At 52.9% G+C, this 15,487-nt stretch overlaps 7 protein-coding genes across 7 annotated transcripts; 4 read left to right on the top strand and 3 right to left on the bottom strand.

The window, feature by feature from the left end:
- The first annotated feature begins 326 nt into the window (after positions 1 to 326).
- Positions 327 to 1,109, top strand: BO80DRAFT_388708 (DUF952 domain-containing protein). The gene is made up of 2 exons (XM_025717093.1): positions 327 to 759; positions 840 to 1,109. Exons 1-2 carry the CDS (start codon positions 475 to 477, stop codon positions 954 to 956), a joined length of 402 nt encoding a protein of 133 aa, XP_025572111.1. The 5' UTR covers positions 327 to 474; the 3' UTR covers positions 957 to 1,109.
- Positions 926 to 2,402, bottom strand: BO80DRAFT_467435 (oxidoreductase, short-chain dehydrogenase/reductase family). Its single transcript, XM_025722857.1, has 7 exons — positions 2,296 to 2,402; positions 2,113 to 2,232; positions 1,857 to 2,057; positions 1,636 to 1,800; positions 1,436 to 1,579; positions 1,224 to 1,378; positions 926 to 1,152 (listed from the first exon to the last, which is right to left on the bottom strand). The coding sequence occupies exons 1-7, from the start codon at positions 2,364 to 2,366 to the stop codon at positions 1,115 to 1,117; spliced, it is 894 nt and encodes a 297-aa protein (XP_025572110.1). The 5' UTR covers positions 2,367 to 2,402; the 3' UTR covers positions 926 to 1,114.
- Positions 2,403 to 3,531: 1,129 nt separating this feature from the next.
- Positions 3,532 to 5,690, top strand: BO80DRAFT_388706 (putative IMP dehydrogenase; the record flags this gene model as incomplete). Its single annotated transcript, XM_025717092.1, has 3 exons — positions 3,532 to 3,721; positions 3,786 to 4,094; positions 4,297 to 5,690. 3 exons carry the CDS (start codon positions 3,532 to 3,534, stop codon positions 5,436 to 5,438), a joined length of 1,641 nt encoding a protein of 546 aa, XP_025572109.1. The 3' UTR covers positions 5,439 to 5,690.
- A 113-nt stretch (positions 5,691 to 5,803) lies between these two features.
- On the top strand, positions 5,804 to 7,356 carry BO80DRAFT_388702 (NUDIX hydrolase). Its single transcript, XM_025717091.1, has 3 exons — positions 5,804 to 6,189; positions 6,290 to 6,642; positions 6,699 to 7,356. Exons 1-3 carry the CDS (start codon positions 5,921 to 5,923, stop codon positions 7,292 to 7,294), a joined length of 1,218 nt encoding a protein of 405 aa, XP_025572108.1. The 5' UTR covers positions 5,804 to 5,920; the 3' UTR covers positions 7,295 to 7,356.
- Positions 7,357 to 7,674: 318 nt separating this feature from the next.
- Positions 7,675 to 8,284, top strand: rps21 (40S ribosomal protein eS21; the record flags this gene model as incomplete). The annotated part of the gene is made up of 2 exons (XM_025722245.1): positions 7,675 to 7,706; positions 8,050 to 8,284. The coding sequence occupies 2 exons, from the start codon at positions 7,675 to 7,677 to the stop codon at positions 8,282 to 8,284; spliced, it is 267 nt and encodes an 88-aa protein (XP_025572107.1).
- A 501-nt stretch (positions 8,285 to 8,785) lies between these two features.
- Positions 8,786 to 10,783, bottom strand: BO80DRAFT_413698 (phenylalanine--tRNA ligase subunit alpha). The gene is made up of 2 exons (XM_025718071.1): positions 9,216 to 10,783; positions 8,786 to 9,165 (listed from the first exon to the last, which is right to left on the bottom strand). Exons 1-2 carry the CDS (start codon positions 10,676 to 10,678, stop codon positions 9,072 to 9,074), a joined length of 1,557 nt encoding a protein of 518 aa, XP_025572106.1. The 5' UTR covers positions 10,679 to 10,783; the 3' UTR covers positions 8,786 to 9,071.
- Positions 10,784 to 14,851: 4,068 nt separating this feature from the next.
- Positions 14,852 to 15,487, bottom strand: BO80DRAFT_180667 (uncharacterized protein). The gene has a single exon (XM_025714013.1). The coding sequence runs from the start codon at positions 15,287 to 15,289 to the stop codon at positions 14,912 to 14,914; it is 378 nt and encodes a 125-aa protein (XP_025572105.1). The 5' UTR covers positions 15,290 to 15,487; the 3' UTR covers positions 14,852 to 14,911.

The raw sequence follows: 15,487 nt of genomic DNA, 5'->3' as shown, positions 1-15,487 counted from the left end.
GCACTTACTCGCATCAATTAAACAGTGGCAGCAAATTGCTTTTTCAGAGAAACATTGTCACCTATCTTATCAGGATCAGCTGCGGGTAATTGACCAAGGCGCTCGACCCTATGAAGGAGCTAAGACCCCAGTGGATTTGATCTCCTAGATAAGGCTGCAGCGAGTGCAAACTATTTACAACATAATCTCCAAATCCTCATGCCTAGTAGCATCGGAAGGTAGATCGTGAAAGTAAGTAAACCATGAGGGGCGGGATACCGGATACCGCCGCGGTCACGGGAACCCGAGGGACAGACATCGCCGCCGCTTATGACGATGAACTCATGGAGGGGTGAAGGATGGCCGTCCCACCCTCCCCCCACTAGCGTCAGTTATCGCCATTCCGTCGGCAGACAGAATCTACAACTCTACTCATTCACCACGCGCTCCTCTTGCCCGACTTATCAGCGCAGACGAGAAATCACATCAGGGAAAATGACGGACACCGAACCCCTCTACGTCTACAAGCTCATCCCGTCTACAGCTCCGGTCCGGGAACCTCTCCCCGAACGGCTGCCAGTTAGCGAGCTCGATGAGCAATCGGGATTCGTTCACCTTTCCACTGCTTTCCAAGTACCCAATACCCTCAAGTTCTTCTTCAAGGATGAGCCGCTTGTCTACGTGCTCCGGATTCCGTTCGAACGGGTATCCGGCCAGGTCCGATGGGAAAACCCCGAGGGGACTGTATGCGGACCGCGACCGAAAGAGGGCTTGTTTCCAGTAGGTTTTGACCAGCGGGACGACACTTGGCCATACACGCATGTATCGGCCGGAGATTACCAGGCTAATCGTCTGAGTAGCATCTGTACAATGACCTCAAGCTGGGTAAAGACGAGGTAGAGACCGTTGCGATATGGAAGAATGAGGAAGGCTGGGATAAAGCGCTCATACAGGCGAAGCCGTGGCTTCTGTATTGATCGCTTTACGCATTACACTGAGATTCAAAGCTATGATACATGTACACATTTTCTCATAACAAGCCCCAGAGATATGTTCTGGAGCGAGTCAGTAACGATGGAATGCAAAGTCGTCATGGCGGCAAGCCGACGATCACCTCCGCACCATGAAACTTATTTTAATCCCCTAGGGGATAGCAGTGTAGAATCTGACCGTCTATCCCGAGTTAGCAGATACAAGAGGTAGACCTGCAGCCTTTGCCGCAGACAGGGTAAGAGGAGACTTACAAAAGAGCGAAGCGTCTGCGCTCGCCAGAAAGATGAAGCTGGTAGCGACTTCGCTTGGCTGGCCAGGTCGACCGATAGAAGATCCAGCCCCAAAGTTTTCCATCTGTTCGGGCTCTCGGGTATCAACCTGAATGGGTGTATACACGGGACCAGGGCTGTCAAGAATCATGGTCAACATTGCATCTGCTCGTGAAAGGGCCTGTTGAGCTTACGCTACTGCATTAACGCGGATACCCTTCGGCTTCAGCTGCGCGGACAATGATCTGGTAAAGCTAACAATAGCACCTTTAGTCGCACTATAGTCGACCATGCTGCTTGTGCCTCGGAATGCCACGGTGGAAGTAGTGTTTATAATGCTAGAAGTCCAGTTAGACATAACCAGGTAATTTCGCTCAACGAGGGAGGAACTGACGAATCTCCCTTGGACAAATGCGGGAGGGCAAATTTTGTGACGGCGAACATCTGGATAATGTTGCTTTCGAAGGTGTCGGTAACATTGTCGAGATCGATCTGCGAGAAATCTTTGCACATGTATTGCTTCGAGGCATTGTTGACTAGAATGTTCAGTTTCTTATAACTGCGCCTGCCATCAGCAAGGTATCCTGGACAGATGGATGATGACAAGCAACCTACGCGTTCATGTGCTCCTCAACAGCCTTGCGACACGTCTCACGATTGGCCAGATTACCACCAAAGAGGTGACATGATCTGCCCTCAGATTCAACCATTTTCTTGGTATCTTGGGCATCTTGTTCCTCTTCTGGCAGGTATACAATCGTGACGTCGGCCCCTTCTCGTGCCATTAGGACCGCGACCGATCGGCCGATTCCCGAACTACGAGAAGGTTATTGTCCGATCTTGTTCTATCATGTTTCTTAGGGATACATACTCGCCGCCGGTGATGAGGGCCTTTTTGTCCTTCAGTTTCCCAGAACCGATGTACTCAATGAAGGTTCCACTGGATTCCAGTTTGGTGGCTTCACTCGCGGGTGCCATTTTCTTCTCCAGCCTGATATTGACCTTAGCTTTACCGAGCTCCTGGCAGCCATTTAGAGATGTAGGGAAAGACTACCCTGGCTTGGCTTGGGCTTGAGCTGCCTGGGGTGCCTGGAAGACCCCCTCCTTGCCAATTTCAGATGCCATTTTGTTCCATGTAATTGTGTTGTGAATGTCCTAAAAAGATATTGACAAGAGGTAAACCAACCATGGCTTTGGCTGTCTATATATGCCAAACAAACTTCTTTGCGTTCGGTCACCCTGGCGTCATGGAGTTGCACTACGTAATTAGCCGGTGCCACATCTCAGCAATACAAACACCTCGATCTTCACGGTAATCCTAGCAGCATCACATCATCGCCTCAGATTAGATGCATGAAACGATGAATCTTTTGTTTTTGTGTAGTACAGCTGGATCATATCTGTTATGGAGCTGTAACAGATCATACTATGTAAACGTTTGAGCTTGTTGTCCACGGCCGTGATCGCCACCAGGGACGGTTAGTACCAGAAGTATGACGGAGTGAACTAGACAGAGGACTTAGTACCACTTTAGATGACCCAGGTAGACTAATAATAGCAAAGAATCATTGCTAGCGTTCAGACTTCTTCTAGTGCTAGTATATACTACTCTGTATATTGTAGTAGTTCATGCGCTCTCCAATTCTAAGACATTGCAATGATCTAATTAGATCCAAGGACTACCCCGGCAACCCTACTGATGTACGTTGGGTGGTACATCGTACTTTTGTAGATAACTTATCGGGAAGACTGGCTAGTGCTGATTAAAAAAAAAGAAGATCCCACCAAAGGTGCCATCGTGGGAAAAGAAACCGCACACCAGTCTGGAGGACCGGCTGTTATCACCGCAAGCAGCAATGAGATACTGTTCCACGAAGTAACCTCAAACCCGGGAGCGTTCCTATTATTAACACGCGAGGGGAAATTTTTCTGATTCCACTTGGATCAGTCAGGATTATTAAAGCCAAAATGTCACCCCTCCCTCTCACCGCCTGGCTGGGGTTCGTTTAGCAGCCAATTAGAACCCCCAGCGCACGGCGGCGAGACGAACCATACCCATTGCGGCAAGTTTCCTGCAGAGATTGCTAGCGGTTAGCGCCTGCCGCAGAAGTCAAAAGGCAATTTTTTTCTCCTCCGGTTTTTCTTCTTTTTCCTTCTTTCTTTCCTTTGGGAAAGGAAGACTTTCTCCATCAACAGAACGTTTCTATCGTCGATCTGTTGATTATTTCTACTCTTGATTCTAGAATTCTTTCTCCGGGGTACGATAGAATCGGTAGAGTCTTTTTTCACAATGCCTATCTCCAACGGTGACTCTCTTGGCCGCGCCATGCAGGCCGAGATCCAGGACCACACCAAGGCCCTGGAGGTCCTGGCCCAGGAGTACACTACCGGGGACGGTCTTGACATTGACACCCTGCTGGACTCCGACAAGCACGGAGCGTTGACCTACAACGACTTCCTCATCTTGCCTGGATACATCGGTAAGGCGAACATTTGCAGCCTATGGTGATTCTGATCGAGCTCGGTTGCTTATGCCCATGACAGGCTTCCCTGCCTCCGATGTCAGTCTGGACACCCCCGTCACCAAGCGTGTCTCCCTGAAGGTCCCCCTTCTCTCTTCCCCCATGGACACCGTTACCGAGCACAACATGGCCATCCACATGGCTCTCCTCGGTGGTCTGGGTGTCATCCACCACAACTGCGCTCCTGCCGAGCAGGCTGAGATGGTCCGCAAGGTCAAGAGATACGAGAACGGTTTCATCTCGGACCCCGTTGTGCTTTCCCCCAAGGCCACCGTCAGCGAGGCCAAGGAACTGAAGGCTAAGTGGGGTTTCGGTGGTTTCCCTGTTACTGGTGAGTCCAAATTATTTCCTACTTCATGTGCCCCCTTCATTGTGATGATCAACATCTTTTTTCTATATAACTTTCGTTCCACTGGAGCAGCGAGAGTTGCGATGTAGAGAAACAGAACCTATCTGACCCTTCATGCCATCATGATACGTTATTGCTTGGTTCAAGTCAAAGTCATTGATTCTAACTGCATCTATCATGATAGAGAACGGAACTCTTCGCTCCAAGCTTGTCGGTATCGTCACTTCTCGTGACATCCAGTTCCACAACAACCTCGAGGACCCCGTCACGGTCATCATGTCCACTGATCTCGTTACTGCTCCGGCTGGTACCACCCTGGCTGAGGCCAACGAGGTCCTCCGTTCCTCCAAGAAGGGCAAGCTCCCCATCGTGGATGAGAACGGCAACCTTGTCTCCCTGCTGTCCCGCAGCGATTTGATGAAGAACCTCCACTACCCCCTCGCCTCCAAGCTGCCCCAGTCCAAGCAGCTCATCTGCGCTGCCGCTATTGGTACCCGTGAGGAGGACAAGGCCAGACTGAAGTTGCTCGTCGAGGCTGGTCTCGATATCGTTATCCTGGACAGCAGCCAGGGTAACAGCATGTACCAGATCCAGATGATCCGCTGGGTCAAGGAGAACTTCCCCGAGATCGATGTTATCGGTGGTAACGTCGTTACTCGTGAGCAAGCCGCAGCTTTGATTGCTGCCGGTGTCGATGGCCTGAGAATTGGCATGGGCAGCGGCAGTGCTTGCATCACCCAGGAGGTCATGGCCGTCGGTCGTCCCCAGGCCGCCGCTGTCCGCAGCGTGACTTCTTTCGCCGCCCGCTTCGGTGTTCCTTGCATTGCTGACGGTGGTATTCAGAACGTTGGCCACATCGTCAAGGGTCTGGCCGCGGGTGCCTCCACTGTCATGATGGGTGGTCTCCTTGCCGGTACCACCGAGTCTCCTGGTGAGTACTTCGTCAGCAAGGAGGGTCAGCTTGTCAAGGCCTACCGTGGCATGGGCAGTATCGCCGCCATGGAGGACCGCAAGGCTGGTGCTGGTAGCAAGGACAGCAAGGCCAGCAACGCTGGTACTGCTCGTTACTTCTCCGAGAAGGACAGCGTCCTGGTTGCTCAGGGTGTTGCTGGCTCCGTTCTTGACCGTGGCTCCATCACCAAGTTCGTCCCCTATCTCGTTGCGGGTATCCAGCACTCTCTGCAGGACATTGGTGTCCCCAGCCTTCAGGCCCTGCACGACGGTGTGAACAACGGCTCTGTCCGCTTCGAGATGAGAAGTGCCAGCGCCATGGCCGAGGGTAACGTCCACGGTCTGCACAGCTACGACAAGAAGCTCTACGCTTAAGCGGTGAAAGCTTAAGGGATGGAGTTCTTTTTGTTTGTTTATTTTTATTCAAGAGCCTTTCTGTTCATAGGTCTTGTTACATGATGATATGTGGCTGTTACGAAAAACAAAAGCTCGGGCATGGGGAACAGGAGTTCGACTTGTGGTGACGCACACCTTCGGTTCATGGTTATCAATGCATTATGCCTTTCTTCAATAATTATACCTACAACCTAGACTTACGACAGTCACCAATATACATATTTCTGTCAGATGTACATCTGTTCTCCGTAGCTGTAGATCATCGATAAGACTTAGTCATCTGGCAGACTACCGCAGAACGCGGGGTCGGCACCCTTGCCTAGGCCGTGCAACCGCGGCCGGGGATCTGGTCCCTTTGGCCCGTCATTACTTTCAAGTTGCACATCTATTGCCATCCATCAATCAGGCTATCCGTCTCAGAGAGTCTGCTCACGCGCCTGTCTGCATTGACCTGGTGCACCATGATTGCAAACCCTCACGGGATTTCCTGGTTCATGTGTAACTCTCTGCCTTACCGGCGGGAAGTGGCCCGAGGTATTCGGCTCTCAGTTTCTAGACTATCATATAGACTCCAGCAACCCTGGTTATGCCACAGCCGCTTCGGTCATCCTGTGTCTAGATCAAGCTCTTCTGTTTTTAGGCATCAGCAAGCATCTGCAGCCCGGAATATGTCGTCTGGGAAGGTTCCCAAACCCAAGGCTCCGCTGGCCGTTCCTCGGCCAAGTTCAAGGTTCGTCGTCGCTAGCATAGTCTCGTCGCATGATAGGCCGACTATCCTCGTGTTTCACCAATCCTATGAGGTGCCAAGTTTCGCAGCTAACAATTCCCAGTGTAGTTCTCATATCTCCCCGAAATGAGGTCCTGCTCCTCCACCGTGTCAAGACATCCACGTCGTTCGCATCGGCGCATGTCTTTCCTGGAGGTAATCTCTCCAAGCAGGACGGGTCATGTCCTCCGCCCGAAGATCTCTCCCGACACAATGATGGCCCCTGGTATCGTCATGCCGCTATCAGAGAGCTTTTCGAAGAAAGCGGCATTCTCCTAGCCAAAGACCGCGACTCGGGAAAGATGCTCGCTGTCTCGGAGGAGCAGCGTGAAGCTGGTCGACGCGCGATCCATCAGCACAAGATCACGTTTACGGATTGGCTGAAGGAACAGAATCCTGCTGCAGTACCGGATATAGGTAGGATAGGCACGTTCTGTCCGTTGTGATCGGTGCTAATGGATTAATACCCACAGATCAATTGATCCCCTTTACGCGATGGATCACGCCTACGAATGTTCCCAAACGGTATACGACGCAGATGTACCTTTACTTTTTACCCTTGCCGTTGGAGATTGAGAAGCCGATTCTCGATGAGATCCCGCCGGAAGGGCAGACGGAGGAGATCCAAATCCCGACGAGCGATGGCGGAGTGGAGATCTCCGAGGCGAGGTTCCTGCCTGCGTCGGAATGGGTCCGGATGGCGCGAATTGGTGAAGTCATGCTGTTTCCGCCTCAGTTCTTGCTTCTACATCTGGTGGCGGAGTTTCTAAATAAGGCTCCCCCAGGGACAGAGTCAGTTGAGGAGCTAGGGCAGCGACGAGCAGAATTGATGCAGTTCATTCAATCAGGCCAGCCACCCTGGACGGAGAAATGTATTTGCCCGAAGATGCTCAAGGTATCGTCTGATGGACGGACCGTGCTAGCATTAGACCAACCTGGACCGGAGCTGAAGACAACGGGTCGACAAGGAGAGACAGAGCGGGTTGTCCTTGTGAAGTTCACCAAAGGAAGCGTACAGGATGTCGAGGTGCGATGGAAAAAGGACATATTCAGCGAGAGCCATCTGTAACAACAGCATACCAGTATACCACCAACCAAACCACAACTTACCTGGTAGTGTACATACCCAGTTCATTGCCTTACCAGGCACACCCAGCCCTGTACCATACATACATACCATACATACCACCTCTCACCAGCCACAATCCCATCACTCCCATCGCCACACCCCACCCACCCCTCCGACCAATCCCAACCCCGAACACCCCCTTAGTCATCAAGCCCTCGACAAACAATCACATGACCCACAACCCGCATTCGCCAGAAGGGCAAGAAAGTCGACGGCGGAATTTCACGCACCGTCCGCCAGTTTAACCCGCCAGCGCAAACCTCCGTCCTTCTCACCGTCGTCAACCTCAACCCCTCCCCCCCCAAAACCAACCCGCCAAAATGGAGAACGAGAAGGGAGAGATCGTCGATCTGTATGTATACCTTTTCTTTTGTTGAGCTGCCAGTTAGGATGGGTGCGTGATGGGTGGTCTTGGATGGGATATGCGATCGATGGTCGGTTAGTCGGGATGAATCCGTGGAAAATGAGGGGATTACAGATCGGTGGATGTTGCAGGGGGATCATGTTGTTGGAATTGGTTGAGTTGGATTGGATTGGATTGAATCAAATCGCATATTCGAGAAAGAGAAGGACAGGACATGAAAGAATGACCGACCCGACATCGCATCGCATATCCCATCCGACAATCGCGCATCAACCACCCATCTCTCCACTCTACTATAAGAGATCAATCCAAAAATGCTAATAATAATCAGCTACGTCCCCCGCAAGTGCAGCGCCACCAACCGCATCATCAAGGCCAACGACCACGCCTCGGTCCAGATCTCCATCGCCAAGGTTGACGAGAACGGTCGCTACACCGGCGAGAACCAGACCTACGCTCTGTGCGGTTTCATCCGTGCCCGTGGTGAGAGCGATGACTCCCTGAACCGCCTTGCCCAGCGTGACGGCTACGTCCGTAACGTCTGGTCCGCCTCCAGCCAGCGGTAAATGTTGGTTACGGGGTAGATGGATGGGATGTCTGATGAATGTGGGTGGGTGTTTGATGATGGTACGTTATACTTCTGCTATCTTGGACGATGTGTGGGTGGTCTTAAGTACAATAGACTAACAAGAATAATGGTATAGGATGAGGACGATATTCAATATCTCAAAATCTAATCTTTCTTTCTCCCCCCCAATCCCCTCGGGGGAAAAGAAAGAAAAGTGAAATGCAAAATTTTTCCTTTAACAAAAATTTTATTTTATCTTCCATCAATCAATATCTACCTACTTCATCTATCTGCTTTCCTTTTCCTATTCCCGATATCTACTTATTCGTTCCTGTTTCACCGTAGTACTCTACCTTCTCTGTATACATTTCTTATTTCTATTATATTGAAGGATCCGGCATATGAAATCTTCTCACTCAGACGAGATCGGATTGATTGGTTCTCAAACTAATTATCTGATCAACGCATCGTCTAAACACCATGAGTGAGGAGGTAGAATGTAGAAAAATACAATCCATCGCCGAAGATTACGCTGCCGCCGACTGAAGAGCCACTTTTGCAGAGATGTGCACTGGGGCACAGATACGGGTGGGACATTTCTTTCATTTCTTAAATAGCTTAGCAAGTAGCTCTGTTGGTAGTGAAAGTGAAGAATATGTGGAAATGCTTTTCATTCTACTCATAACTGGCCTGTTGTCTCGTAGTCTTTTTTAACTGTTTTGTATGCTGGTGCTAGATGGTGTCTATGTGGAGTTTGGATTGAGCGGGAACGTGTAGTCTAGTATCTAGTCCTTCTCCAGTCTGACGGCCGGGTTGGTCTCGATGAAGTTGAGATCGACCTTGTGGCCCAGCAGTTCTCGGATGTTGCTGACGCCGTACCTGTAATGCATCGTTAGTCGCGATCTGGTCGAATCCATGCGAGCACTTACTTGATCATGGTCGGTCTCTCCAGACTCAATCCCCATCCGTACACTTGCATGCCCTTGGGAATACCCATCGGCTCCAACATCTCCGGTCGGAACATACCGCTGTTGCCGATCTCAACCCACTTACCAAGGCCGGCGTGGTAGCCGAAGATCTCCATACTGGGCTCGGTGTACGGGTTGTAGGCCGGCTTGAAGCGCAGCCCGTGGATGCCCATCTTGGCGAAGAAGACCTCCATGAAGCCAATCAAGCCACCCAGGGTGAGGCCGAAGTCGGCAATGACACCCTCGATCTGGTGAAACTCGGCCAAGTGAGTCGCGTCGACCGCCTCGTTACGGAACACTCGGTCGATACTGAAGTATCTCGCCGGACGAGGGTTGGCCGCGAGCTTGTGCAGAACGTATGTCGAAACCGAGGTGGTGTGTGTGCGGAGAACCAGCCGCAGCGCCTCGTCGGCATCCCAGGGGTAGCGGTAACCAATAGATCCGTACTTGCCATTCTCGTGCACCTGGCGGACGTCGTCCCAGTACTGCTTGTAGTCGAGGGGCTTCTCCTTGCCAGCGCCCGACGCGGCGTGGACGGTCTTGAGACGGTGAGGGTCGTTTGGCGGGTCCTCACGGGGAGGGTCGGCCTTGGCCGGGTCGGCAATATAGAAGGTATCTTGAAGGTCACGGGCGGGGTGTTGCTGAGGGACGAAGAGGGCGTCGAAGTTCCAGAAGCCCGTCTCCACGAAACGGTTGGTAGGCATCTCCTCGAAACCCATTTCGAAGAAGATATTGCGGAATTCCTGGCGCACCTTGTTGAGGGGGTGGAGAGCACCAGAGGGCGTGGGAGCACCCTTGGCCTTGAAGTTGTAGGGCTTCAGCTGGGCCGTCTTCCAGGAGCCGTTCATGAGCATCTCCGCGGTCAGGTCGGTCTCCTCCTTGACGAACTCGCGAGCGAACTTGGGACCCTTGGAGATCTTGAAGGAGATGACCTTCTGCAGAGCGACCAGCTTGCGCCGCTTCAGGTCCGTGAGAGCCTTCTGGTCTGCCAGACTCTGGGTGTTCTTGACGGTCAGCAACAGCTCCCGGGTCTCGTCCACGATGGTCTCGGTTGTCGCCCGCAGAAGGTCCTTGTCCTTCTTGATCCAACCCTTCTTGAAAGCATTGCCCTGGCCGATCTTCGCGTTCTCCTTTCCGACAATTCCAGGCAATTCGCCGATCTTCAATCCGTCCAGGGCAGCCAGAACCGCCTGGAACACCTTGGCTTCGTGACTGCCGTTGGTGGCAATTTCTTCACCTTCGGGCGTCAGAGCGGCAACTTCCTTGTCGATGGTCTCATACTCGACCATCTGTCGTGAGGCTAGACGGTCGAGCGCCGCCTTGATATTGAGTGAGGGGGTGGAGGGGAAGGCATCGCTGGAGAGGATGGAGGCATCGGACGCGGACAGGGCGTCCAGGATGGGGTTCGTCATATCGGTCGCCATGATTGCGAGTCGTAGACCCCGAGGCACGGATCTGAGGGGCGTGAAGAAGTGGTGGAAAGACCGGAGGGGCGATTGAGGACTCAATCAGATACTGCCCACTTTCCGAAATTGTGACTCTTTCGGGCAGCCCAGTCCGGTACGGCGGACGCTTGCGACCAACCCTGCCATCCCGTGACTTGCCGTGGCTTTTACCCCGCCATCCGTTTGGCTGTCTACTTCCTCCGTACTTCCATACTACGACTAGTATCCTCTATCCAGATCGATGTACGATGGCGATCTTCAAGGGGCGAATCGATGTGATGGAGTCAACTTGACCGGCTCAGCTCCTCCCAGTCTGGCCTCGCAGTTTCTGATGCAGAGACCCGAGACTGGACGCATCCTCGTCGCCTTGCAGCTGAGCAGGACTTGTTCGCATGATCGAGCTCCCAGATCAAGCGATCAGATCAACTGCAACTTCTGCTGTGTCTATGACACTGGGCGGTCTCCGGTATCCTATCCCTTCCGCGAGTGAAGGCGGATGGTACAGATAAGAGTGCGTGACAGAGAGATACTAGAGCAACCAGCTGTCCCTGCAAAGTGTATATATAGTCCGGTACATGGAACACTGCACCGAGATCTGCCCCTTTGGGCAAGGCACAGGGTCCCGTGGTATCCCCGTTCCAGCTGCCGGAGTTCAATGTATCCTGAGACTTCCACCCTGCATTTGCATCCCAACTGGTCTGTCCAGCCATGCCAATGTTCACGGATGACTGCATACACCCCGAGGACTCAACAGTGGCTATGTTTGATGAGCTACTACCTGCAATTACACGGATGAGGACCGATCCTCGCCAGTCCTGGAGGCTATCTTATGCAGCAATAACATCCCCAGTATGAAGGAGTGTACTCCGCATCGACTATAACTTCCCGCGAATACAAGCAATGAAAGCATCTTGCTGACTGACTGGATTGATTGAACTGCGTCAGCGCTAGTGAACCTTTGTCTCCCGCGAGTCCCAAAGCGCAACGGCCGTGACCACAGTCCGGGGACTCCGTAAAGTGACCTGGCCGACCCAGCGAAGGTTTATCTAAGTTTCGACCCCATGCAATCTGCCGCTGGACTTGGAGAGCTGTCAGCCGTGGTGGCTGGCATGGATAGATACCGCACCTTTTAGTTCGGCTGTCCAAGCAAATTAGCTCCTTACCCAACGGTTAGGCGAGACTTAAGGCGGGTTAGTGGTCGCCCTCAGTCGCAGCAATTGGTGGCCACGACTATTCCACGTACTACGGAGTACTCTTTCAAGTCTTCACCACACAAGTAGTAGATGTCACCGGGCCATGACTGACCCGCGTATCTGGGAAATCTTGCTTTGGGGCGGTTCTTGAAGATCTCGAACAGTCGGTTACGTGAAGTCATTGCCCGGCAGTCTTAAAAAGTCGGTTCTTGACTTTTGGTCCAAACACGGACCGAGACCACCACCACTGGGCAGGTACAAACCCTGGGAAGCACTCGATTGTAGCTCACATCATCCAGCTCACGACATCAAGGTCTGATACATCGCCGCCATACTTGTTACAGGTACCTATCCGGATTCTTACAACCTTGAACCTCGCATGAGCGTCCCAGACGGGCCTAGCTCGTGGGGCTAGAAAAGGCCCTCCGAGTTGAGCCGGATCTGATTGGCCCATCCATGGAACCGATGGGTCTTCGCACGCGACCGTTGGGTCTGGACTGGCGCCGTCGACGCCCCGGGGATCTTGTCTCCCGGCCTGGTACGGCCTCCCCCCGTATGAAGATTACCTCCGTTACCTGTATCCGTCATTCATCTCGCGGGCTCTGCTCTCGTCCAAAGGTAAGCTCCCATACTCTTCCCCCCCCCACCGTTGATGCTCATCACCTCCGGTACGGAGCCACAGTCCGACTCAGAACGGATGGGACGTCTAACTAAGTTCCAAGGCCTACTAGTAGGTCGACGAACCTTGGGCTTGGGACCTCCATCGAGGACTAGGGGATCCGTGAGATCTCCGGCCAGCCGGGAATTTTCCAGACTGAACTTATCCGGTGAACGCGAGGGCTGATTCATGCAGCCAAATAGGCAGCAGCTCGGTAGTTAAAGCCCACAAAGGACGGGATCTTCAAGCAAGGTCGACAATCCGGTTAGGCAGTACCATCGTTGTTCGGATAGACTGTGTGTTGATCTACCTCCCTGATCATCCCCCCGATCAACGGGAGACGAAGTTGAGGAACCGCTTCCTCTGGCCGGGGACGCGGCAGGTCATTTCCTGTTCCTGCACCTCCCTGTCCAGTGTGTTTAGACTAGGGGGGTCGCTTGTCCGTCATCCTGTCATGGCTCCCGCCGGCGTTGACTCGAAACAGGCATGAATGGTCGGCGTGTGATAGGTAATCTTAACCAGGGCCGACTCCCGACTCACCCATCTAACCTGCTGGAGCCACGGAAAACCGATCGCCACTAGTTTTGGAGTCGATCAGCTGTGTTCCAATCATGACACGCCGTGGATGGGGCATAGCGAAGGTCGACCATCAACACGCGCGCCTGGCGGACGGACCGTAAAATTGGCGTATTTGTGCTGTCTCTGCGATATATCCGAGGGAGGTGTGTGGGCTACATTCCTGGTTGAGCCAAATCTCTTTATCTGCCGCCTAAGGAGGGCTGTCGACTAGCGTTGTTTGTCATGGACCAAAAGTCCAAAGAAGTTTAAAGGGGAGACAGAAAGTACGTCCGTACCTGCCTGACTACTTCATTGATCCAAGCAGGGATGCCCGTGCGTTACAGGACACCAAACCTGCAGAGGCCGTGGCAATTGTGGAGGTTAGGCCCCGAGTCGGGGGGCCGTCGTGCTGGCGTTGCCGGTGGTATGCTTCTGCACACGCACCCACGCTGGGGACACCGGCCCAGGGCACACAAGGGTTCGGACGTGGGATATTGAGGTGAGACACCCAAGGGACCACTTGCTATTATTATTTCCTTGAGACATGGCGGTCACTCTAGTTCATACCCTTCTGGGTCGTAGTGGCAGTTCGACAAGTCAAAAAAGCAAAGAAGCAAGCAGTCAGATCTCCACCTCGAAACGAGCGTCTGTTCCTACTCGTAGAAGAGAATTTTCAAGGCCGGGCCCAAGGGCCCTATCATATCTGGGTACGTATCTCCTCCGTGGGAGCAGGACTAATAGTAATGATAATAATAGTCATGGCGATGGAGCTGAAGGTCGCACACATCTACCGACCGGCTGGACGAGCAGAACCGGATCTTCTGTGACAGATGGGTAGAGTCGATCCTCGATTTCCGCTAGATTGTTCTGTCCGTTTATTTTCTTTTTCGTTGCCCTCTGCTGACTTTGCCGTGTCCGTACATACATACTCCGTACATACATCTTAAAGTAGGCTTTCTGCGGGGCATAAGACAGAAAAACCAGGAATGGGGTCAAGGGCCGTCCGGCAGGCTGTGGCGGATTAGAGGGCGGTCGGGGGCGGTGTCGGAAGAGATGCCAGGCCCGTCCGGCGGAACAGGCCACTAAAGTGAACCCAACTAGTGGTCCCTGGTGCCTGCCTGACCTACCCAAGCAGGCAAATCTTGTCTGGTCCTTCTGGACTGCTCTCGAGGTGTTCCTCAGGTATCGAAGACCACGGCTGCCAGGTTCGCCAGGCCGGCCCTCCTGGCTGAGACGCGGTTGATTCCCGCTTGTCCTTCGGCTTCTCTCTGGCGGTGGCCAAATGGTCGACGACGAATTCCTACCTAAAGGCCCGGGTAATTAATGCAACGGGCAGAAGTAAGCAACCAACATCGTCGAGGGGAAGTCTGAATTAGTGACGGGGAAACAGAAAAGTAAAAAAGCCAAAAGGTAAAAAAAGCGAGGAAGAGAGAGCCACCGATGGGAGTCGACAAGTAGTTTCCCTCAAACCAACTGACTGACTTTAACCAACAAAACCAGACCCAAACCAAAGCGAAGCCAAACCGATTCCCATCCATTCAGCCCATCCAACCAACCCCTCCCTCAACTGCCTGCCTCGCTCGCTCGCTCTCCTCCTCCTCCTCCTCGCCGCCCATCGCTTCCCTTCTGCTGCCGCAGTTGTTTGTGCTTCATGCGAACATAATTATCCTCCTTAGTAGCACCCATTATTATTATTGCTGCAGTTTTTGGGGACTTACCTGCTTTTCCTCTCCCCCCCTTCCTCCAGCACCCAACAACAGTCAACACACATCCTATTTTTTTTATTATTTTCTTATTTTTTTTTTAACCTACCGTTTGCTCTTCATTTCGCCTTCTCGCTGACTGATCGAATCCCTCCCTCCCTCCCTCTGCTCCAGTCCAACCAGAAAAGCCCCCTTTCGGTGGTCCATCGAGCACACCTTCCAGTTCCCTTCCGTTCTGTTCTTCCTCCCCGCCCGACCTCAGCTCACGCTCTTTGTTCTCTGCTTTGCGTCTTGCCTGTCCGCTGAATCTTATCCGACTGTCTGATTTCTTGGTCCTGTCCGGTTCCCAAGTGCTCCCAAGTGCCTCCCCCAAAGTGCCTCCCGACACCAACCCCCCCCCCCCTGCTTTGCCCACCACAACCCACCACCGAGATCCTGGCCCTCTTCGACCTCTCGCCCTCTCCACAAGACACCCCATGTCGTCCTAGCAGTGTCGCCCGATCATTCGTGTGTCAGTAACACGGCTTCCCGTCAGGTAAGTTCAGAAGCGACTTTCACCCATTTTCCCCCCTCCGTTCCCATTCCATCCCATCGATCTCGATTTTCGTTGCCTTCGCTCTCCCTCCCTCCCCTTCGGTCCTTTCCCTTCCCTTCCCTTCCCCTTCTTCCCCCCCCC

The sequence above is a fragment of the Aspergillus ibericus genome (assembly GCF_003184845.1).
Source record: "Aspergillus ibericus CBS 121593 unplaced genomic scaffold BO80scaffold_41, whole genome shotgun sequence".
NCBI classification, from domain to species: Eukaryota; Fungi; Ascomycota; class Eurotiomycetes; order Eurotiales; family Aspergillaceae; genus Aspergillus; species Aspergillus ibericus.
Note: the sequence above shows the minus strand (reverse complement) of the source record. Positions and strands in the feature narration are given on the sequence as shown.